We start from the raw sequence: 24,796 nt of genomic DNA, 5'->3' as shown, positions 1-24,796 counted from the left end.
CTCCAAGGCTAAAGGCAGCTGTTAACTTCTCTGAATGTTATCTTCAGGAAATTATGGTTTTGCTAGGGAGATTACTAATTGCATGTTTCTCCCACAAGCACAAATAAAGAAAGTTGTTTTGTTTTGTTGATTCTAAATTCTAATGATGCCCATTAGAACTCTGCTAAGGTACTGATTACAGTAGCACCCCCACCTCCTGACTTCTGCCTTACCAAAGGTTTTGCTTTCTGCAGTTTCAGTTACCCAGGGTCAACTGCAGTCAGAAAGCAACCGGTCTTCCTTCTGATATGCCATCAGAAGGTCAATAGCAGCCTACTACTATATCACATGCCTCCGTCCTTCACATCACTTCATCTCATCACATACACATTTGATCATCCCACATCATCACAAAAAGAAGGGTGAGTGGAGTATAATGATATTTTGAGAGAGGGAGAGAGAGACCACATCTGCATAACTTTTATTACAGGATATAGTTATAATTATTCTACTTTATCAGTTGTTGTTAATCTCTTGCTGTGCCCAATTTATAAATTAAACTTCATCCTAAGTATGCATGTATAGGAAAAAACACTTGATACTATCTATGGTTTCAGGCATCTTCTGGGGCTCTTGGACTGTATCCTTCATGGATCAGGGGAGGGGGGGCTACTTGATATTGATTCTATATCACTATCTGGTATTTCTACCATATACGGGATTTAATGTCCAAGATTTTCTTACCTTCTGCTGGCTACACATTTGAAACTGACATCTTCATAATGAAATATATAGCTATCTCATATTGATTTTAGCCTTGATGGCTTTCTGAATATTTTTTGTCAATATTTAAAACTATCATAGGCTAAATTGATCTTCCTTCAGGGCAACATTGGAGGGGATAATATCACTAGGTCAGCCACAGCCATCTCTAACTTAAGAGCGGTAGATCTTTAAGAGGATGACAGGAACTGAATGATTTCTGAGCACAAGGAAAGATGATAACTTTCTTTTATGTTAACTGAACCTTCAACATATCTATCTGACAACCACTATGTATCATTCTGATCAGCAGTCACTGTCCTATCTGAATCTAAATGTCTTGAGTAATTGCTGTTGGCATTTTTCTACTGTTTCCAAGTTATCACAGATTGAATAGGCCTTAACTGATATAAACTCAATGCTAAAACTTCAATCATATAATCTCTGAACAAATCATAGAATGTTCCAGAAAAGTAGCAAATACAAAGCCCTGGGACACAAATCTAGCATGTTTGATGGTAGAAGCCACAGTAATTGCATTAGATATTTGAGCTTTACTTCTTTGTCACTGATAATTGAAAATGTTTCCAAACTTTCCAAATGATCAACATTTTGTTGAATTTTATGCATATAACTAGAATAAAAGTGTCATTTGCCAAGGTGCCTTTCCTTTGCTCCAGTCTGTGGCTCAGTTCTGTTGTAAACTTCAAAAGTCCCTGAGCAGGGAATGGTGACATGGGTTTAAGCCCCTATCTGATGAGAGTGATTACTCTGTCATTTTCATTACAAAGCTCATACTGATAGCATTTCAGCTCAGCTCCACCTTAGTTTGCTGATAAAGTTCACCAGGCTATGGTGTTTTCATCCTGACCTGTGGCCTATGTGGTGTTCCCCATACTGCCCTCCTCCCTCAAATTCCACACCCTATTCCTGAAGTAAAGGTTCTGTCTTAGCTCAGGCTGCTGTAACAAAATACCATGGACAGAATGGACTGAACGACAGACATTTATTTTCTCACAGTCCTGGAGACTGGAAGTCCATGATCAGAGTACCAGCCAGCAGGGTTGAATTCTGGTGAAGGCCTACTTCCTGGCTTACAGATGGCCACCTTCTTGCTGTATCTCCACATGGGGAGAAGAGGAAGTCGTCCTCTTTTTGTAAGAGTGCTTATCCCATCATGGGGCTCCATCCTCATCACCTAATCTAACCTAATTACATCCCAAAGTTCCCACCATTTGGGGTGAGGCTTTAACCTATGAAAATTGGGGATGGACACACACTCAGTCCCTAATAGACTTCCCAGGTATTCCTTCATCATCCCAATCCAGTGTCTTTCCTGCCTTCTCATGGAGGCACCTCCTCACACACTTACCATGAATTTTCTATTCCCACATTCTCCAACCAGAGCTTCATAACATTGCCCCCAGATTTCATTTGTCTGGAGTCTCTACCCAATATCTGCTGTGCCCTAAGAATGCTCTCCTAACTTTTCCACTAACTTAAGGAGACTAAGTGTCAACAGTGTTTCAGTTGTTACACACAGATGTGACTTTATTCTCTCACAAGTTGGATGAGTATCTCAGCCCAGATACTCCACCCTCCAGACTTATCTTAAGTGAAAAGTCAAGCTACCTTTGTGGAGACATCACAAAGACCATACATTGTGAAGGTCACCTTCAAAGAGGAACTGGTTTTCAACAGAGAGGTGTCTAAGGGCCTTTGGCAGTGGGAGGTTTTAAAAAGCAGAGTTTTCCCAGAGAACAACTGTTTAAGTCTGAAAGCATAGGGCGCTACATTCTTTTTCATAGATTGGTTTCCCCCAGATGTAGATATAGAAGGTAGAATTTCATTTGGGATGGGTCCCAGGAAATGCTCTCAGATGAAGGAAAGGGATTTGGAGAGCAGAAGGAAATGAGGCCAATGAAAGGAGTGTTTTCAAATGGGTTACTGCTCTGTGTAGATGGTTCTGTCCTACTGGAATCAGAATATCCCTCAAACTACCACTCAAAATTGAAGAAGCTGATGCTCACCCTCCAGGTCTTGTTGGTCATTGGTTGAGGGCTGCCTCTGGGGGAGGCAATTCCCAGCATTTTCCCTTGCCTGGTGCACAGGTACTGCACTCCCACAGATGGAGAAAGCTCTGAGCCCTAGAGTGGCCAGTGGCTGGGAAAGGAACCACCATTGTATAGGAAGCAGTGCACCATAAGAATATGGGCAGGTCCCTGTAGCACTGGCACAGTTTCCTCTGCCTTCTGGGAGGATCCACCAAGGGGTGGGATGAACATATAGACCTGAAATGTTGCTGTGTCCTTAAAGATAGGGACTAGTGACCCCTTATTTTGAGATTTCTGAAAGACAGTGGCTGAGCGCACTGTAGACCCTGCTGGTGCCTACAAAGGTGCATGTAGGGAATATGTTTAGTAGCTGCAACTGCTTTCAGAAGGAAAGGACTGGGACCTCATGAGTTCCAGTGATTTTGTGAGAGGGAAAACGGGTGACCTAAGCAGCAGTAGCTACCACGTGTTTTCCTGTCCAAATTCATTTGGCCTAGTAGTGAGGTATGTATTGGAAAGGAGATGGGGTCTGTTTGTAACAGTGTGCCAAGGGGGGAATGGGGCTTCCCTCCTAGGGTTCTTCCACTAGAAAGTTTTTTTTTTCTTTTTTAACCTACTGATGTCATGGGTTGTATCAATTGATTTTTGAATGATGAACCAGACTTGCATACCTGGGATAAATCCCATTTGGTCTTGGTGTACAATTCTTTTTATACATGGTTGGATTTGATCTATGAATATTTTGTTGAGGATTTTACATCTATATTCATTAAAGATAGTCTATTTTTCAGCTTTCTTTCTCAACCTATTTAATTTTAATCTGTATGTGTCTTTATTTTTAAGATGGATTTATTGTAGACAGCATGTAATTGGGTCTGAATTTTTTTATCCACTTGGACAATCTCTGTCCTTTCAGTGACATATTAAACCATTGATTTTATAGTGACTATTGATACAGTTAGAGTGATGGCTACCATATTTGTTATTGTTTCAATTTATTGCCCTGTTTTTTATCTTATTTTTGTCTTTCACTCTTTTTTCTGCCCTTTGTTGTTTAAATAATGTATTTTGTATGATTTTGTTTTCTCTCCTTTCTTAGCATATCAGTCATAGTTCCTTTTTACTTTTTTTAGTAGTTGGCCAAAAGTTTGCAATATATACTTGCAGGTAATCCAAATCCATGTTCAAATAACACTACACCATTTTACAGGTAGTATGAGTACCTCATACTCATACTTTGGTATGAGTACCAAATAATGCTAATGCTGCTCTCCCTTACCTTGTCTAATTTCTGTCAGTCATTTCACTTATAATATGTATGCTTAAGCATATAGATAGTATTCATAAACATACATAATCAAAAATATTTTTGCTGTTATTATTTTGAACAAACTATTATCTTCTATGCCAATTAAGAATTAAAAAAAAGAAACGTTTTATTTTTTTCACTTATTTATTCTTTGTTACTTTTCCTTTATAAAGATCCATGTTTTTGACCTATATTATTTTTCTTCTCCCTAAAGAACTTCTTTCAGTATTTCTTGAAAAGCAGATTTACTGCCAACAAATTCCTTCAGTTTCTGTTTGAGAAATCTTTGTTTCTCCTCCACCTCTGAAGAATAATTTTGCAGGGTACAGAATTCTAGGTTGGAGACTTTTTCCTCTCAACACTTTAAATATGTCACTCCACTCTCCTCCTCTTTGTGTGCTTTATAAGGGGAAGACAGTTGTAAATCTGATCTCTGTTCTATAGGCAAGGTGTGTTTTTCCTTCTGGCTTTTTTAGTATTTTTTTTCTTTATCTTTGCGTTTATATAATTTACATGCTTAGGTGTAGGTTTTTAGCATTTATTCTGCTGCTGTTCTCTAAGATTTCTGCATCCGTGTTTTGGTGCCTGACATCAATTTGGGGAAATTCTCAGTCATCATTGTTTCAAATATTTCTTCCTTTTTCTCTTTCTTCTCTTTCTGATATTCCCATTGTACATGTGTTACACCTTTTGTAGCTGTCCCAGAGTCTTTGGATATTCTGTTCTGTTTTTTTTCAGTCTTTGTCCTCTTAATTTTTCAGTTTTTGAGGCTTCCATTGATAAATCCCCTAGCTCAGAGATTCTATCCTCTGCTGTGTCTAGCCTACTAATGAGCCCATCAAAAGCATTCATCATTTCTGTTACCATGTTTTTATCTCTAGAATTTTTTTTTACTTCTTTCTTAGGGTTTCAGCTCTCTGCTTACATTACCTATGTCTTTCCTCATGCTGTCTCTTTTATGCTGTAGAGCCATTAGTATATTAACCACAGTCATTTTCAATTTCTGATCTGATAATTCCAGCATTTCTGACATGTCTGGTTCTGATGTTTGTTCTGTCTCTTCAAAATTTTTGTGTGTTTTTTGTAATTTTCTTGGTATTCCTTGTAATATTTTCTTGGTAGCTTCCCATGAAGTACTAGGTAAAAGGAACTACTGTCACTAGGCCTTTAACAATGTGGTGGTGTAGTGTCAGGGGAGGAGAAGAGTTCTAGAGTCCTATGATTAGGTCTCAGTCTTTTGATAATCTTCTCAGTTTATTCCTACCCCCCTGAGTTGGACAGGATGGCTAGAGTGCCCTGGAGTTGGCACTGGAGTTGGGTATTTCCCTTCCTCAGGTCAGTTAGGGTCTGAAAACACCCAAGTAGTTTAGGCCTAACTAGTTTCCCCTGAGGGCAGACATTGGTAAGAAGAACAGAGTGCTCTGGCTTATTTCAAAATGGTTCCATCTCTCCCTCCTGCTCAGGTGACACCTGAGGGGATTTTCTCCAATTTTTACTGTGAGAAACTGGTCAAACTCCTGGATGCAAATTTCACACCATTGTGGGGGCCCATATGACTGGGTCCCCCTGGAGTTTTTAATTCTCAGATTGCCCACACTGAGTGGCTAGCAATTCTTCAATTACTGTCCTGGTCTTCCTACACTGGTTCTCACTGTCTGCTTTTGAGTCTTTGCTCTGGTTAGCAACAACTCTCTGTATTCAACTATCTGTCTCTCCAACCCTGTGTTCTGTCTTATGAATCCAAGAAGAGTTGGTGATTTTTCAGTCTGTTCAACTTTATATTCTTGAGGAAGGAGTGGTGACTTCCAAGCTCCTTAAAAGCAGAACCAGAAACCAGAATTCCCCTTGCATTTTTAACTCTCAGACTTGTCCACACTGAGCCTCCAGCAATTCAGTTACAGTTCTGGCTTTCCTACCCTTGTGCTGGTGGCCACAGTGGTTTCTGTGCATGAGCCTCTGATGTGGTAAGCTGTGACTCCCTGTATTTGCCTGTCTTGTCTAACCAGTCTCGGGGGCAGCAGTTTGCCCTGTGTCCTCCCCATTCTGATGGATCCAAGGAGAGCTGAAGATTTTCCAGTCTGTTCAGATTTTACTTGTTATGACTGAGCGGTGACTTCCAAGCTCGTATATGTAGAACCAGAAACTAAAAATCCCTTATTTATTTTTCTTTTACTGAAGGCATAAATGAATACAAATCCATTTTCTGAATGTACCAGAATTCATTCATCCATTCACAATTTGTTTTAGTTCACAACTTTCATATTCTTGTGCAAGTCTTTTTGTGAACATTTGTTTTCATTATTCTTGGGGAAATCCCAAGGAGAAGGATTTTTTTTAGTTTAGGGTAGGTTTATGTTTAACTTTATAAGAAACTGCCAAATAGTTTTCTGGAGTGGTTGCTCAATTGGTACACTAATGCATGAGATTTCTAAATGAACCACATCTTTGCCAAGTCTTTTTTAAGCCATTATAATGGGTGTGAAGTTGTATATTATGGCATTTTAATCTGATTTGCAATTTCTTGATGACTAGATAAATTAGAACATCTTTTTATGCTCTCTTAGTGAGTTGCATATCTTATTTTGTGGTCTTTTCTGTTTTTGTTATTTGTTTTCTTTAATTGGGTTGTTTGTACTTTTTTTAAAATTTGTGATAGTTCTTTATATTTACTAGACACAAGCCCTATGTCAAATGGGAATATTTTTCCCTAATCTGGGGTTTGCCATTTCATTTTCTTAAAAAGGATTTTTTTTTAAAGATTTTTATTTATTTATTTGAGAGAGAGAGAATAAGAGGCAGAGAGCACGAGAGGGAAGAGGGTCAGAGGGAGAAGCAGACTCCCTGCTGAGCAGGGAGCCCGATGCGGGACTCGATCCCAGGACTCCAGGATCATGACCTGAGCCGAAGGCAGTCGCTTAACCAACTGAGCCACCCAGGCGCCCTTAAAAAGGATTTTTAAAAAAATCTGATGAAGTTCACATTACCATTCTTTTTTATTTTATTAGTATTGTTTCATCCTAAAAAAATCTTTGTCCACCCTTGAACACAAAACTGTTTTCCTATTTTTTTCCAGAAATATATTTGTTTTAGTTTTACATTTTCAGTAAGATCAATCTCAAAATATTTGTAATTCATATAAAGTAGGAGTCAGGTGTAATCTTACTTTTCCATATATTTATTGAGATGTTCTAGCATTATTTATTGAAAAGATTTTTATTCCCCTTTGAACTGGTTTGACAATTGACCAGTGGCATTAAAGAAGATGGGGGGAACAGGAAGCACCAAGAATTCTTTTTTCTACCCAGACAGTTGCACTGGTAGAATCTGTCTGGTGTAATTATTTTTGGATTCTAGAGTCTATTGTAAAGATTGCAACTTTCAGGAGAAGTTTTGGATGGTGAATCGTGGTTAATTTAGGTCAATTTCTGCTCTCAGAACCATGGCAACTACCCATCCCCCCACCAGCCCAGTGACAGACACCTGTGTAACTGTTCCTGGAGAAGCTTACACTTGGCTTATTGGAAACAGGCAATGGGGACTCTACTCCAAATATTGGGGATCCAAGTTCTGATCACTGATATCTACTTTTGATTGCAGAGATGTTGAGACAGCAAGCTGTCATTGTTGTAACCCCCACGGCTGAAGCAACTTCCAGGGGATTTAAAGAGCCAGAGCCTTCCTTTCCCTTCATTTCTCCCTATTTCCTCTTCTGGGAGCCAAACACTTAAGAATTAAAATACTCAAGGGCACCTGGGTGGCTCAGTTGGTTAAGTGACTGCCTTCGGCTCAGGTCATGATCCTGGAGGCCCTGGATCGAGTCCCGCATCGGGCTCCCTGCTCAACAGGGAGTCTGCTTCTCCCTCTGACCCTGCCCCCTCTCATGTGCTTTCTCTCTCTCAAATAAATAAATAAAATCTTTAAAAAAAAAGAATTAAGATACTCAAAAGAAACTGTATGTATATATGGGGAAATTTACAAAGTCACAATGCATGCTCAGGGAAAGACATAGCCTCAGGCAAGATCTGAGAAGACCCCAAGTTGACACTTTAGGCCAATCCCTGGCATAGAGATGACCTACAAAAATTAAAGACTAAAAAACAAACAAAAGCTTCAAACCCTGGGTAAAGGGAAGAATTTGATTTCTAGAATGACCACATTATAAGAGTCAAATGTCCAATTTTCAACAAAAAAAAATCACAAGGCATATAAACAGGACAGTATAGCCTATTCAAAGGCTAGCATTCTTCTCAAGTGCACATGGTACACTTTCTAGGATATATCATGTTAGGCCACAAATTAAGTCTTAGAGTTTAGAAGGTAGATATCACACAAAGTATCTTCTCCGACCACAACACGATGAAGTTAGAAATCATTAACAGAAGGCAAAGTGAAAATTCACAAATTTCTGGGAATAAAGATACTTTTAAGCACACAATAAGAAAAGGAGAAATCACAAGGGAAAATAGAACATATCAGAGATGAATTAAAATGAAAGTATAACATATCAAAATGTTGAGATACAGTGAAAGCAGTGCCAAGAAGGAAACTTTAGCTATAAAAGTTTACATAAAAAAAAAATGATCTAAAACCAACAACCTAATTTAACCACTTAAGAAAATAGAAAAAGAAAAAAACACACTAAACATAAAGCTAGAAGGAAGGAAATAATAATGAGTAGAACTGAGATAATAAAAGAATAGAAAAGCAATAGAGAAAATCAATGAAATAGTGTGTTCTTTGAAAAGATTAACAAAATCATAACTATTTACCTAGATTTGCTAAGATAAAAAGAATATTAAACACTAAAGAAATGACTAAAATCAGAAAAAAAGGGTGAGGACATTACTACCAACTTGATAGAAATTTTAAAAAATCCAAAGAGAGAATGAAGAATTAACTAGATAGCCTTGATGAAATGGACAAATTCCTAAAAGCACAAAACCTACTCACACTGAACCATGAAGAAATAGAAAATTTGAACAGATATAACACTAGTAAAGAGATTAAATCAGTAATCAAATATCTTCCAACAAAGAAAAGTCTTGAACCTGCTAATTTCACTAGTCAATTCTTCCAAACATTTAAAGAAGAAATAATACCAATTCTTCTTAAACTCTTACAAAAAACTAAGAGGGAAAACATCCTAACTTACCCATTGAGCATAAATATTACCTTGATACCAAAACCAGAAAAAGACTATAAGAAAAGAAACTATTATGACCCTTATGAACTTTGATGCAAAAATCCTCAACAAAATACTAGCAAACTGAACTCAGCAGCATATTAAAAATATTATATATCAAGATCAAGTGGGATTTATTCCTGGAATACAAAGATGATCCAATATATGAGATTCAGTCATTATAATATACCATATTAACAGAATGAAGGAAATACACACATAATCTTATCAACTGATGCAGAAAAAGCATTTTGCAAATTCAACACCCTTTTAACAGGCAAAAATCTTAGAAGAAAACTACCTCAAAATAATAAAGGCCATATATGAAAAACCTAGAGGTAAGACTGGACTCAGAGGTGGACTTAAAGCTTTTTCTCTAAGATCCAAAGTAAGGATGCCTACTTTCACCACCTCTATTAAACATAGTAATAGAAGTCTTAGAGAAATTGGGCAAGAAAAAGATATAAAAGATAACCAAATTGAAAGGAAAAAAGTAAAATTATCTCTGCTCACAGATGACATGATTTTATATATAGAAAATCCTAAAGATTATACACATACATCACACAGACACACACACACACAGACATTAGAATTAAAAAAAAATTCAGCAATGTAGCAGGATACAAAGAAAATACAGAAAAATCCATTGAATAAAGAAAAGAAAATTAAGAAAACAACTCCATTTACAATAGCCTACAAATAATAAAAAATGTGGGATTAACTAACAAGAAGGTGAAAGACATTCACTAAAAACCACAATACATTACCAAAAGAAATTAAAGACATAAATAAATGAAAAGACATCTTATGTTCATGGATTAGAAGGCTCACTACTGTTGAAATGGCAATATTATCCAAAGCTAACTACTAATTCAGTACTATAATGTCATTTTTTATGAAAATAGAAAAATCCATCCTAAAATTTATATGGAATCTCAAGGAGCTCTATGTAGCCAAAACATTCTTGAGAAAGAACAAAACTGGATGGTACACTCTTGCTGATTTCAACATTTACCACAAAGCTAAGGTAATCAAAACAGTATGGTTCTGACATAAAAGCAGACAGATAGACTTATAGATAGAGCTCAGAAATAAACCCTTACGTACATGGTCAAATGATTTCTGACAAGGGTACCAAGATGAAATGGTGTCAGAAAAACTGGATACCCACCCACAAAAGAATGAAGCTGGACCTAACACCATATGCAAAAATTAATTTGAAATGAATCAATATACACGATGGATATGTAAGAACTGAAACTAGGAACTCTTAGAAGAAAATATAGGGGAAAATCTTCATGACATTGGATCCAACAATGATTTCTTAGATATAACACCAAAAGTATAGTCAACAAAAGAAAAATAAATAAACTGAACTTCATCAAAAATAAAATCTGTGCATCAAAGGAAACAACAGAGTAAAAAGGCAACCCATATGTTGGGAGAAAATTATTTGCAAATCACATATCTGATAAGAGATTAAACAAAAAAACTGCCACAGAATTACCATTTCATCCAGCAATTCCACTTCTGGGAACATACACAAAAGAATGAAAAACAGTGACTCATATATCTGTGCTCCCATGTTCATATTAGCATTATTCCAAAGGGCCATAAGGTGAAAACAATCCAAATGTATACTCTTGGATGAATGGATAAACAAGATAAACAAAATGTGGTATATACATGGTGATAGAATATGATTTAGTCTTATAAAGGAAGGAAATTCTGATACATGCTACAACATGGCTGAACCTTGAAGAATTATACTAAATGAAATAAACCGGAGCCAAAAAGATGAATATTGTGTGATCCACTTACGATCACACTTACGAGTCAATTAATAGACACAAAGTAGAATAGAGGTTATCAAGGGCTGAGGGGAGTATTACTTAATAGGCACAGAGTTTTAGAATGGGATGATGAAAATTCTGGATATGGATAGCAGTGATAGGTTCACAGCAATGTGAACATGATCAATGCCATTGAACAGTACACTTAAATTTGGTTAAAATGGTAAATTTTATGTTATGTATAGTTTACCACACACACACAAAAAAAGCAATTGGCCATGTAAGCGTGGGTCTGTTTCTGGACTCTATAATGTTCCATTTGATTCATGCGCCTGTACTTATGACAATATCACATTGTATTCATTTTGGCAATCTTACAGTGAGTTCTGAAATTAGGAAGTATAAACACTCCAACTTTGTTCTACTTACTAAAGATTGTTTGGGCTGTACTGAGTCTTTGAATTTCCATGTAAATCTTAGAATCAACTTGCCATGGTCTACAAAAACATTTTGGGGATTTTAATTGATATTGGGTATTTAGGAAGATTTGAAAACAATATTTAGTTACATTTCTCCATTTACTTGTTTATTTTCATTTCATTTACCACAGTTCTATAGTTTTCAAGGTAAAAACTTTGTACATATTTTGTTAAATTTATTCCTGAGTGTATTATCTCTTCGATGTATTGGGTATTCCATTTTTATTTTGTTTGTTGCAAATTATGAAAATACAATTAACTTTGGACATTGTCCTTATTTCCAGCAACCTAATTTGTATGTTACTCTATTTTTTGTAGATTCCTTAGGGGTTTCTATGTACACCAACATGAAATCTAAAATAGAGCTGTTTACCTCTTCTTTCCCAACTGTTATGCCATTTATATCCATTTCGTGACTTACTGTACAACCAAAACAATATTGAGTAAAAATGAAGCAAGTGATGATCCTTGACTTGCTTACAGCCTCAGAGAGTATCTTCAATATAAACTATAATGTTAGTGAGAATTGTTCATTAGAGGCTTATTGAATTAAGGGAGTTCCATGCTATCCAGACTTTGCTGAAAGTGTTTCTTATAAATGACTGTCAAATTTTGTCAATTTTTTTTACATTTGTTGATTTTATCATAGGATATTTCTCCTTAATTCTGTCAAGTTCTTCCCAGCGTTCTTTTCAAAAGAGAGATTGGGTTTTTGTGTATTAACTATTTTGACTGCATAGTTTAAAATCAGTTAACATTATTTCAGTATTGATAGACAGAATTTTACAAATTACAACACTTCACTTATCTAGAATTTGTGTAATATATTCATTACAGGGAGTTATATGTATGAATCATATTGCTTCACTGAAAAGAGAAAGAGGAGAGGAGAAGGAGGAAGAGGGAAGGAAGGAAAGAAGGAAGAAGGAAGGAAGGAAGGAAGGGAAGAAGGAAAAGAAAGAAGAAGTAAGAAAGAAAGAAAGAAAGAAAGAAAGAAAGAAAGAAAGAAAGAAAGAAAGAAAGAAGAAGAAAGAGAAGAAAGAAAGAAAAAGAAAGAAAGAAGGAAGGAAGGAAGGAAGGAAGGGAGAGAAAGTGACCATTGACTGCTATTCTTTTATTAACTAAAAAGAAGAATGGGCACTCCATAGGAACATTTTAATCAGCTTTGACAGGCGGACCCATGATTCAGGGTGATTTAAATGGTGACAAAAGAATAGTTAACAGTCTGAAAAATGTCCATTATCTTTAGTTAGCAAGGGCCTGTTGATTTAGGACCTGATGTGACTCCCATAGGATGTTGGTGGAAAGTGAGGTGGAAACTCCAGTTCAGCATTATTCACCACCAACAAAATACTCCAAGGTAAGTCTGTGAATAAGCTACAAATTAAATCTTTGTACTAAATAGCTATAGATGTCTGAGAATCCAGGAAGAGTACTGTTTGTTATTTGCTGTAATTTTCTTCTGAGATCACATCTGGCAACACTGTTAAAATAATGTCTTTAATGTTATTACATAATAAATGATAAACTCTAAAAGTTGTCCTCTTTAATGTTAAAATTGTCTTGTTGAATATAATCTAATTTCAACTAAAGATGTCTTCCACAGTTGTACTTCAGTGCTCATAAGCAGACCAATGAGTTTTGAGTGATAATTTATGACTTTTTCTGAGGCTGGATTAGTAGCAGGGTAATATGCCAAACAGAGCGTTAGACAGAACTTGCTATGACGCTTGGGCATAATTCTATAAAGGGGGTCCATGGAATCATTCATGCACAGTCCCCTGGGGAAAAGCATTGCCATTGAGTCCAGTGACTGCCACCTAAATCCTCATGCTTCTCAAATGCAAAGCATCGGGCTCCACCTTTGTACCACCTCCAAAAGTCCAGTGCAATGCAAGGTAAGACTGGCAGGAAACACTGCCCTGCACTGTTCTCAGATAGTCCTCTGTATGAAAAGGTAGAATGCACTTTCTCGAGGTCAGATAATACAAGTGTCACTGCAGCCACTTAACAACTGGGAGTCAATGAGATGCCCTAATGTGTGAGGATGGGCCATAATGGTTGGCTGTGGACATAGGTTTGGTACTTATACAAGGACACGGCTTACTTAATAATGTCAACAAAAATTACATGCAGGAGAATTGACTATGCTCTGAAAGTAAAAGGAAAATATATTATGAATTTTCTGTGAATAAACATTTTTATTAACAAAAAATTTGAAAAAAAAACAAAAACAAAAACAAAAACAAAAAAACTTCAACAGAAGGAAAGCTACTTACACCAGAATAGAAAGGCTCACCAGACACACATATCACATCCTGTTCCTGGATCATCAAAATATCTTTGGCTAGGTGCAGCCGGACTTTGAAAGGCTCCTGATTACCATCCTGCAGCAAACAAATCCCTGTCTTTGTCTTCAGGCAAGAAAAGAACAAAACAGAGAAAAAAAACTATACTTAGTTTATAGAATATAATTTTATGGCCTATTCACAGCAAAACATGATGAATAGCATTTGAGAGCTAAGGAAAATGCACTCTGATGAATCTGTAGCATAATACTTAATATAGGTGCAGAGACAAGGTTAACCATTTCATGTGAAGTAGACCTCAGGTAATGGAGATTTGTCAGAAAATCCACATAAGATTAGGATAGTAAAGAGTATAGTTTATATTCTATTTCTGAAAAATAATGAAAGTTTTCTTTAAAACTTATAATCTAAATATAAAATTTTGGTAACAGATTTATTGAGATACAATTTACATTCTATACAATTCAACCCTTTTAGATGTGTAAGACAATGTTTTTTATTACAAGGTTGTGTAGGCATCATTATAATCAACTTTAGAGCATTTTCATCACTCTAAAAGGAAACCTATTACGTGCATCTTCCCACTCCCCTCCCCAGCCCTAGGCAACCACTGATCTACATTCTGTCTCTATCATAGAATTTTGAATCTGAAACCATACCTACTTAACATCTTTTCTATCCTCCAAGATTTCATCATTCCTAGTCGCCACACACACACACACACACACACACACACACACACTCACACACAAACACACACACACACACACTCACACAAGTTGTACAGATGAGAAAATGAGGATAAAGGGGGAAGTGAACTGCTTAAATTAATATAGTTAATTAAAAACAGAGCCTGGCTTAGGACCCACGATTTGTGATTTCCAATCCATTGTTTTTGCCTCACATATTTTTGGGAATTGTAAAAACAGCCTGTGAAGACTGCTGAACTTGTACTACATAGCTTTACACGAGTATCTCAGTAATCACTGAAGAAGCCCATGAAGCCCATCACTCTTGAAGCATGTCAGTGTACAATGTTCACTTAAGGTTCCCATTTGTCAGAAATACAAAAAGAAATTTTTTTGAGATAGAAAATAATCGCTGGCTGTCATTCTGCACCAAAAACTCAACAGGAACAATAACCACTTTGGCAATTACATTTTCATTTAATAATTATTAAGCCATTCTTATTTTGGATAAAAGGATAACTATATAGAAATATGTATTTATCCTTAGTATTTAATGAGCACAAAACTCCAGGCACTGATACCAGGCTTTCTCTTGGAATATACATTTACATATGGATTGCTAGGAGTTTATTTCTTTAAAAGAATGTTTCATAATGTAAATGGGAACCTACTGATGCCTCTAAAGATAATCCTTTCTGTAAATGCTTTATCCCATTATACTCTCTATCACTATGGTCTTATATTAGTCTGTAATTATATTGTAAGGGTTATGATATCTTTTAAGGAAAAACAAGTTTTTTCCAGGAGCAAGGATGCTGTTCTTTCCTCCTTTATATGAGACTGGCGCACAGCATGCACTCACTAAATTGTGTCTATTAATCTATTCTAGAGCATAACTCAAGTGGATACGTCTAGAGGACAAAAATATTTCAGCAAAGGCAAATGATATTTTCCTTAATATAGAACATAATTTTCTACATTTTTCACAGAGAAAAGTCTTTCATGCTTACAATGTGATCTTGGCTGGGAGCCAACATCAGGACTCTCTGAGGTGGCATGGCAAAGAGGAGGGTATAAAATAATATCAAAGCCAAGTGAACATAATTGAGCACATTTGCTGATTTTTTAATGTACAGTACATTCTGGCCAATTTTCTCCCAGAAGTATAATAGAATAGCTGGCAATCACAAATAATGCTCTGTCTCAACATGAGGATGAAAGAGGGGTTTTCCCTGAGAGCCCATAAATACATTATTGTTACACATCAAAGAGCTATCAAAGATCATCCAGGGAAAGTTTGAGGGACAAAAACACAGCTATGAAACTTCTCTCATCACATCCAATGTGGTCAAAGCTCCATTCACTCAAATAATGTATAAAACGTCCCCTAATTATTAGAAAGTTGTCTGCAAAACAGAATACAGACTTTGAGCTCACATTTGGGTCCTGAAAAGACAGAATTAAAGGAAACAAAGAATGAAGTAGCTTTTGTTAAAATGAATACACACACACACACACACACACACACACACACACACACACAGACATAAATAGCTATTTGAAGAAAACAGAAAATAGTACTAATGAAGCTTACCAACAAATTCAACTTAAATTCATTCTTTAGGAGTTATAGATGTCACATAATATCTTTTTATAAAAATTCAGCTGTGTACATGAAAATACATTTAAAATCCCATAATATATCAATTTTCAAATAATTTGTAAATAATTCAGACATGAATCAGACAATAGTGTCTGACCTCAGAGTATTCTTACTTACAAAAATATACATATATACATAAGATGCCATGTGATATCCGACATGGGAGTAACATGGAGAGAAGAGTTAAATATTCTTGAGAGAGGGAGGTGTTAAAGAAGGTTTTATAGATAAAAAAAATGTATGGCTTATCTTAAAAAATAAATTGAAGAAATAATTAGAGAAGACAAAAGTTATTTTATTCAAGAGGGAAAAAGGAGTAAAATGTGAAAGTATGAGAATGGATAACTGACATGATGCAAGAAGAGAGAAGCATGAGAATGCATCCCAATCCTAAGTCTGCATGATCCAGCAAAGGCCAAGGGAGGAGAGGTGCCAGGTGAAGAGGGGGAAGGTCAAGGCCCTAATGTGATGTTCCAGGAGTTTAAAGGTATTAGAGATGTCCTAGAAAAATGTGAACAGTGATTTATGTTTTATAAATATTTTTCTTAGAGCAGGAGATAGATAGGAATTGGGAAAGTTACAACATAGTTTTTGTTAACAGAAATATAAACCTTGAGCAGAAGATGCTGAGGGCTGGTAAACAACTGCATTAGAATCAGAGCTGGTTCAGTAGATTAAAAGAATGGGTAAAATCCGTTTCAGGGCACTCTTCTGATTCAGAGCAGCATTGCTGGACTGATATCATCACTAGTGAAATGTAGTCCTATATTCATTTGTTGTTTAATAATCACTTGCATAAAGTTTACTGTGTTTCCAGAAATATTATTTCTTTTGATCCTCCTAACAATCCAGTGCAACTGTTTTCATAGGCAGGAATAGAACAGAGGAGCAGAGATGAATGGAACTCAGGATCTGAACCCAGACTGCTGGGCTCCAGATTCTGTGCTCCTAACCACTTGCTCTGGTTTCCCTCATGAACAGATTATTTGAGGGATGCCTCACCCAATCCTCCTAGAAACAGTGACATGGCCATCAGTGTTTCTCACCAGGAGTTAACACTTTGGTCACCAAGAATCTCCTACGGGAGTGCAAAGAGTTGTGAGAAGGCCGTCATCACGAACCAACTGTTCTTCCTTTATCAAAAGCAATAACCAATGCGGGGGGGGGGGGGCGGGTAAAGTGAGTGAGACCACTCTGATCTGATGATTTTTCCCATCAAAGACAAACTACTGAGGATGCATAGGACACTGTCTGACATGGGGAGAGGCTTAATCTGACCAGCCTCATCCCCCATAGGTTGCTTCAGGGTTAAGAATGGGAACCAAGACTGTGAGAGTGACCACTAGTACAGCACAACTGCTGAAAAAAAAATCTCCTAAATAACTATTGACTGCACATTTTACTATAAACTTAAGTCCTGCACCTATCTGTTTCTTTTTTAACATAACAATCATCTGTCTTCAAACTTTGTGGACTGTGTACCCATTGCACATAAGTAAAGAAATGTATGTGCTTTATGTAAACATGTACAAAATATTATGTAAATTATAAAACTTGAAATTTTAAAGGGATGAGTCATAAAAAATAATATAGATTCAAATGTTGTTTGCCTGTGGCTGATGGATGATACTCTATTGCAGGGGGATTTTACAAAATCCACATTGTTTGTTTAGAGGAATATTAAAAGGCCATGCCTCTTGATTATTTAACAGGCAATACTTTTTAAAAATCTAGTCATTGACTTGTTTCTGTAAATCAATGAAGTGTCTATGGATTTATATGGATTTACTCTGTTTTAAACAAGCAAACCTCACATTTAAACTTAACAAGAATTTATGCTTAGCTTAAACCTATTACCTCAGAACTTTAAAAAATTGGCTATGATTCCATTATACTTAAAAGTTAAAGCCTCTTTGGGCACCTGGGTGGCTCAGTCAGTTAAGCATCTACTTTTGGTTCAGGTCATGATCCCAGGGTCCTGGGACTTGAGTCCTGCCTTGATCTCTCTGGTCCACAGGGAGTCTGCTTCTCTGTCTGCCCCTCTTCCCACTTGTTCTCTCAATCTCTCTCTCTTTCAAATAAATAAATCTTAAAAAGTTAAAGCATCTTTAATTTAGGTTCTAGACTTTGAAAGAACATGTGCTTTCATGAAAATTTTTTAAAGATTGTATTTATTTATGTATTTATTTATTTATTTAAAGCAAGTATGTGAGCAGGGGGAGAGAGAGAGAGAATCTCAAGCAGACTCTGCACTGAGCGCAGAGCCTGACATCATGACCTGAGCCAAAATCAAGAGTCAGATGCTCAGCCAACTGAGCCACCCAGGTGCCCCTGCTTTCATGAAACTTTTAAAATCTATGTTCCTTTATTCTTGAAATCAGACATAAAAAACTACAAACTACAAGGAACTGGGCAGAAACCATGACATGTCCTGTACATAGTTTTGCAGGTATCCTTGATATTTTCATATTTTGATTGCCAAATATAATTTAATTTGTTCTGTAAACTTATAGTTTTAAATGACGTGTAATTTCTTATACCCTACCATATTATAGCAATATTGTCCTAAATGCCATTTGATGCAGTATGCCTCCAAATTGCATTTTGTCCTTCCTTGTCATGGCCTTTTCCTTGGCTAAATTCTAGTCATTTGTCAAGTGCTAGTACATGACTCACTTTGCCTTGAGGCTTACCAAGACCACTCCATCCAAGATAATGCTTCCTTTTCTGAACTCAGGGTTTTTACTGAATAAATATATTCACCTAACAATTAACCAGAACTGTATTTAGGCATCACATGTAGTGACTTCAGTAATATTACATATTTAACCTCATCACATACGTTGTTTTCACAAGGAGATCTTAATAGTGAGTTAACACCATTTTTATCATTAAAGACTATTAATACGTAGGACCTAGTACAGTGTTTAATTGATAGTAGGATTTCTTTCAATATGTGTTGATTGAATCATAATCACAAATTTTTATTATATGAAGGACTAAATTAAATTATATATGTAAATGAATTTTAAATTATTAAATATATGTTATAGAAAAATATGTATTTTCATGGTCAACACAAAGATGTGGATCAGATTTTAAGGAAGACAGTTGTGAAAATGAAATTTGAGGAATACCTACACTAAAGATAGCATAGTGGTTTCTTGAACACATTGCAATTTTAATTTTTTTAAAGATTTTATTTATTTATTTGAGGGAGAGAGAGCACAAGCAGGAGGAGGAAGAAAAGGGGCACAGGGAGAAGGAGAAGCAGATTCCCTGATGAGCAGGGAGCCTGATGAGGGGCTCAAGCCCAGGACTCTGGGATCATGACATGAGCTGAAGGCAGACACTTAACTGATGAGCCACCCAGGTGCCCCTGACACGTTATTATTTTGATGACACTTTTAAAAGCAGAAAATCAGTAATTATGCTTGCCCATAACATGCACTTTTTCTTCTAAATTGTGGGTTTTGTGTTGTCCCAATTGTATTCTCTACCTTCACTTTTGCATTTTATCAGAATTCCAAATCCCAATTCCTTAAAAGTATTGCAACATTTTCTTTTTAAGAGGAGAAACTTCTTAATTAATAAACCTTTCTTTTACAAAGGATCTGTATTAGAAAATTAAGATATTTTACATAGAACTGGACACATTTCCATTTCTTCTCAAAGAAAAAACTTCCCGGTATATGCATGGTTATAATCTAGCTAGATCTGTCTAATGGATATAGATATCAGATTTGCATTTTTTTAAACACAAATTGTCACTTTTTTTAATATATTTTTTAAATATTTTATTTATTTATTCATGAGAGTCAGAGAGAGAGGCAGAGGCAGAGGCAGAGGGAGAAGCAGGCTCCCCGCCCAGCAGGGAGCCCGATGCGGGACTCGATCCCAGGACCCTGGGATCATGACCTGAGCCGAAGGCAGACGCTTAACCATCTGAGCCACCCAGGCACCCCCAGATTTGCATTTTAACAGCTTATTAGCAGTCAAGAGAAATCAAGTTTTATTCAACATATCTTTGACTATGTTATAATTTCCAGCAACATAATTTAGAAAGATGCTCAGACTTAGACTCAGGAGTTCTAAGCTACACATTATGGTTTTGCTTTTAACTAATTAATTAAATAGCACTTAGCATTTCATAAAACCTCTCAATTTCCTCACCTGCAAAGTGAGAGAGCTAAGCTGAATTATCTTTGTGGTTTCTGTCCACTTACATGTTCTAAGACTGTAAATTTCAGACAAACTCATTGACTTTGATCCATTTATGGGGGGATTTGATCATCTTCAGAGTATCTCATAATTCTGCACTCCTGCCAACCCAGCCAGCATGTGGAAGGCACATGGCTGCTGGGCAGTTCTGAGACAGCTTTACCCTTCCCTGGGGACAGTCTAAAATGGTAGAAATTATCAAAGGACTCATTGCAAAAGAACAAGAATCTCTATCTAGAGAAGCAATGGTAAGATGATCTCAATGGTATTACCATTGTAAAATAAATCTCTGAACCTTAAATAATACTTGATATATATTCCAAATCAATGAATCAAACAATTTTGTTTAAAAAAAAAAGGTCTGAAAAATCAGTCTTAGGTCAACCTCTGAAGTCCAAGGTAAGCCATGTGTTAAAACAGTATTTGGCCACTACCTTGTCTTTAAGGATCTCATGAATCTCCTAAGTTTTTCATTTGTATCTCATTCATGCAAATATCCATTCAATGAGTGCTTTACTACCCAAAACATAAGATAACAAGCACTGAGATAGAAACAGACTTACCACATCCAAAATTAAGAGTGTGATACTACGTATTTAACACTAGAAATGTCACAGAATTAAAATTTATGTTTCTACATTTGTTTCTAAAACATTAAATCATTTTTAAAAAGTATGAACTGATAGATACTGAGTTAAAAGCATGAATAAATTATACACTCAGACATTATAGTATTTAGTGCAGCATGTAAGAGAGGTTGTAAATAAATAACTATAATGTAATTTGAAGAGTGTTAGTGTAGAGAAAATCCTTTAGAAAATAAAAAGTTTAGCCTAAGTATTAAAATATAAAAGTGGGGCGCCTGGGTGGCTCAGTCAGTGAAAGCAAATGGCTCTTGATTTCGGCTCAGGTCTTGATCTCATGGGTGGTGAGATCAGCCCCACATCAGGCTTCAAGCTCAGCCAGGAGTTGGCTTGAGATTTTCTCCCTCTGCCCCTCCCCTCCACTCTCAGGTGCATGTGCGTGCACGTGAGCTCTCTCTCTCTCAAATGAATAAATCTTTAAAAATATATATAAGCAACTTATTAATTTTCAGCAAGATCTTGCTTATGTTCTAAACTTTGAAACAACTGTGACAAATGCTTTTTTAAAAGTAGATATTTTTGCTGGGTGCCTGGATGGCTCAGTTGGTTAAGCAACTGCCTTCGGTTTAAGTTATAATCCTGGAGTCCCAGGATTAAGTCTCACATCAGGCTCCCTGCTCAGCAGGGAGTCTGCTTCTCCTTCTGACTCTCCTCCCTCTCATGCTCTCTCTCTATCATTCTCTCTCTCTCAAATAAATAAATAAAAATCTTTAAAAGAATAAAAATAAAAAAATAAAAGATATTTTTGCAAGAACACTTGACATATCATTAAAAGAACAATCCTCACAAATGTTAATAACAAGTTTTTTGTTGGTTTGTTTTTAACCGTATCATAGGTAATCTAATTATAGTTGTTTTTCTTGGGGTATCTATATATATAATAAAAATATTTTAAACCTTTTAAACAAAAATGGAATATTTTAACCTATGAATGTTTGCATTTTGCCTGAAGAATGAAAGAATGCTTTGAATGTTTAGTAAAATAGTGTTATTTCCTAAAATAGAATGGCTATATCCCCTGGGGCCTAGCTCCATGCACTACTTGAATGGTCTTTAATATCCTTAAAAGAGCAACATATCACTTTAATTCAAACCAAAGTGTGAAGACAGCTCTACAGAGAATCCAAATTGATAAATAATATTAAAATAAATAATATTGGAATCATAAAATCATAGGATTTTAGTGCTGAAAAGGACTTCAGATGTCTTCTAATTTATAACCCTTTATGTGAAAAGAATTACTTCCAACATTTCTACTACCTGAAATCATGCAGTGAGTGCATAGTTTATGGAGAAGGGCAGTGTAATCAAATCAAATATGCTCCAGTCCTCTTAAGGAAGAGTGAAAATCCGAGGCTTTCCCAGGCACTCTTTGGCTTTTTAGTCTTGCAGAAACAGATCATACCCTGGAAATAAAATGGACCTGTCACCCATCCCTCTGCCAAAAGCAGTGTTCCACTTACATAAATAAGGGCTAAGTATGTCCCGTTTATAACCTGTTTTCCTTATTCAAAAAGTAGAAAGCCATGTAACATACCTCTTCACAGGCAGTCCTGAAATCCATGTGCTATGGCACCACAAAGGATGTCGTCTGAAAAGACAGAGAAATGGTAAGCCATCAAGCATAGCATCGAGTGTAAGAGTGGAGAACGCCAATAAAGCAAAGCATAAGCAATTATGAAGCAGATCCTGTAGGCAAACTGTTTAAGGCCACCTGTAAGGAACAAGAATTCCCGGGGTACAATGAAAAGAGCAGAAGGAAGAGAAAAAGTCTCAACCTCCGCCCTTGTGCATTGTAAACGTACTGCCATGGTTCAGTGTGACCAAGAGGGTGCATTTCCCTGCACCTCTCCACTCCACTGAGCATTCAGACACGATCTAGGATAGGATCGATCTCTTCTCTGAAGTGTTTGCTCATTCCCAGCGTTCGTTTTGAAACCTGAGGTTGCAACTGGGAAAGAAACTTCAAAGGATTAATTAAAAGTTGCCTTTCATGTGGTTATCTCTTGAAAAAAGGTTAACTAATCTTTCTCTTTTTAATTAAAAAGCTACATGCATGAATAATTCTCTCTGGAACTTAAAATTTTATTCACAAACACTATGATGTAAGGAAACAAGCTATTTATCAGAGTGAATAATATTAAGATAAATCGATGTATGAAATATCTGATACGGATTCATTTTGTGCTCATTATAATAAATAAATGGTGAACATAGATTTTAATACATATAAAATGCATATGTTTTTTTAATGTTTTTAGAGAATTTTATTTTAGTTATATGAGAAACTTAATAAAATTAAGAATGGTCATAGAAAATTGATACCCTGACACTATGGAAAAAATGCAGAGCCAAAATATGATATGGTTTAGGTAAATGAGACTTCAAAGTAAAATGTATGGTGAATTCCACAGTAAAAGACTGGACTCCTCAAAATCAATCTTCATTTCAGTCTTTGGAACAGTAAATTATTTTGTCCTTCTTTGTCATTTTCTGTTATATTAGGTTGATAAACACTTTATAAAGTGTTTATCAAGTAAGTGTGGGTGAAATAGAGCAGGAAATTCACTTATGCTATCACTGGATTATTACTATTGCCCCTGAAAGAAAAGAGATTGACCGTTTTCAATAGTTAACTGAACATGCTGCATAATATATTATTTTCCCTAAATAAGTTTTGTGGGTTGTGGACCTGGTTTTACTTAATTGGGATGCATAAGCAGCCTGATTATAGTAAAGCTAGGTTGCAACAAATCATTTATAAATAAAAGGTAATTTGATGATAAAAATTGTATTTGATGATATAAATTAATCTTTTTTCTTTCTTTTTAAATTATTTTTGATGGCAATCTTTTTTTTCAAATTTTTATTTAAATTCTATTTAGTTAACATATAGTATAATATTGATTTCAGGAGTAGAATTGAATGATTCATCACTTACATACAATGTCCTGTGCTCCTCACAAGTGCCCTCCTTAATCCCCAACACCCATTCAGCCCATCCCCCACCCGCTTCCCTCCATCAACCCTCAATTTGTTCTCTATCTTAAAGAGTCTCTTATGGTTTGTCTCCCTCTCTATTTAAATTACTTAATTTTTTGATATCCATGAGAAATTGGTTGTTTGTTTTATCAATTATTTTTCAAAATTGCTTTTAAAGACTGTGTTGGGAAAAAGTATAATATCTGTTTATTTCTAACTTTGACATAAAGTTATTCCTTTACTATAAAAGTAGAACTTCAATATTTATTGATTATATAAAAACATGGTATCTCTAAGATCAATTTCCTGCCACTAAAAAGCAACTAGAGAAATAGACAGCGTATTTAACCATCTGTCTAAACATAAGCTCATGTTTAGTTTCAAATGCTGAATACATTTTAAGACATCATTAATAATATGACGCATTATGTCTGCATCTCTACCATCTTTAACATTTTCTTTTTTTTTCCTGAATCTTCCATTATCTTTCATCAAAATCTTAGGTAGTAATATCAATATTTATTCAGAAAAAATTATTATGAGATTTAAAACAAGTTAATTACTGGGTAAGAATAAATTGCATACTATAATAAAACTATTTTAAGTGATTATAAATTTAAATATTGGAGTAAAAGATGTTCAGTTCTTTTATTTAAAAATTTTGAGACTTTTTATAAACTTTTATATTATAACAGCTTTAGATTTATATAAATATTGTCAAAATAGT

The 24,796-nt window shown here is 35.7% G+C and overlaps 1 protein-coding gene across 1 annotated transcript in view; it reads right to left on the bottom strand.

The window, feature by feature from the left end:
- Positions 1-24,796, bottom strand: part of SNTG1 (syntrophin gamma 1) — a 942,975-nt gene that overhangs the window by 327,694 nt on the left and 590,485 nt on the right. Inside the window, exons 3-4 of the mRNA XM_027616083.2 lie at positions 22,625-22,678; positions 13,841-13,975 (exon numbers count right to left, since the gene is read on the bottom strand). Of these exons, the coding sequence (XP_027471884.1) occupies positions 13,841-13,975; positions 22,625-22,651 (162 nt within the window). The 5' untranslated portion in view covers positions 22,652-22,678. The remainder of the gene's footprint in view (positions 1-13,840; positions 13,976-22,624; positions 22,679-24,796) is intronic.

This window comes from Zalophus californianus, chromosome 4, assembly GCF_009762305.2.
Source record: "Zalophus californianus isolate mZalCal1 chromosome 4, mZalCal1.pri.v2, whole genome shotgun sequence".
In the NCBI taxonomy this organism is placed as follows: Eukaryota; Metazoa; Chordata; class Mammalia; order Carnivora; family Otariidae; genus Zalophus; species Zalophus californianus.
Note: the sequence above shows the minus strand (reverse complement) of the source record. Positions and strands in the feature narration are given on the sequence as shown.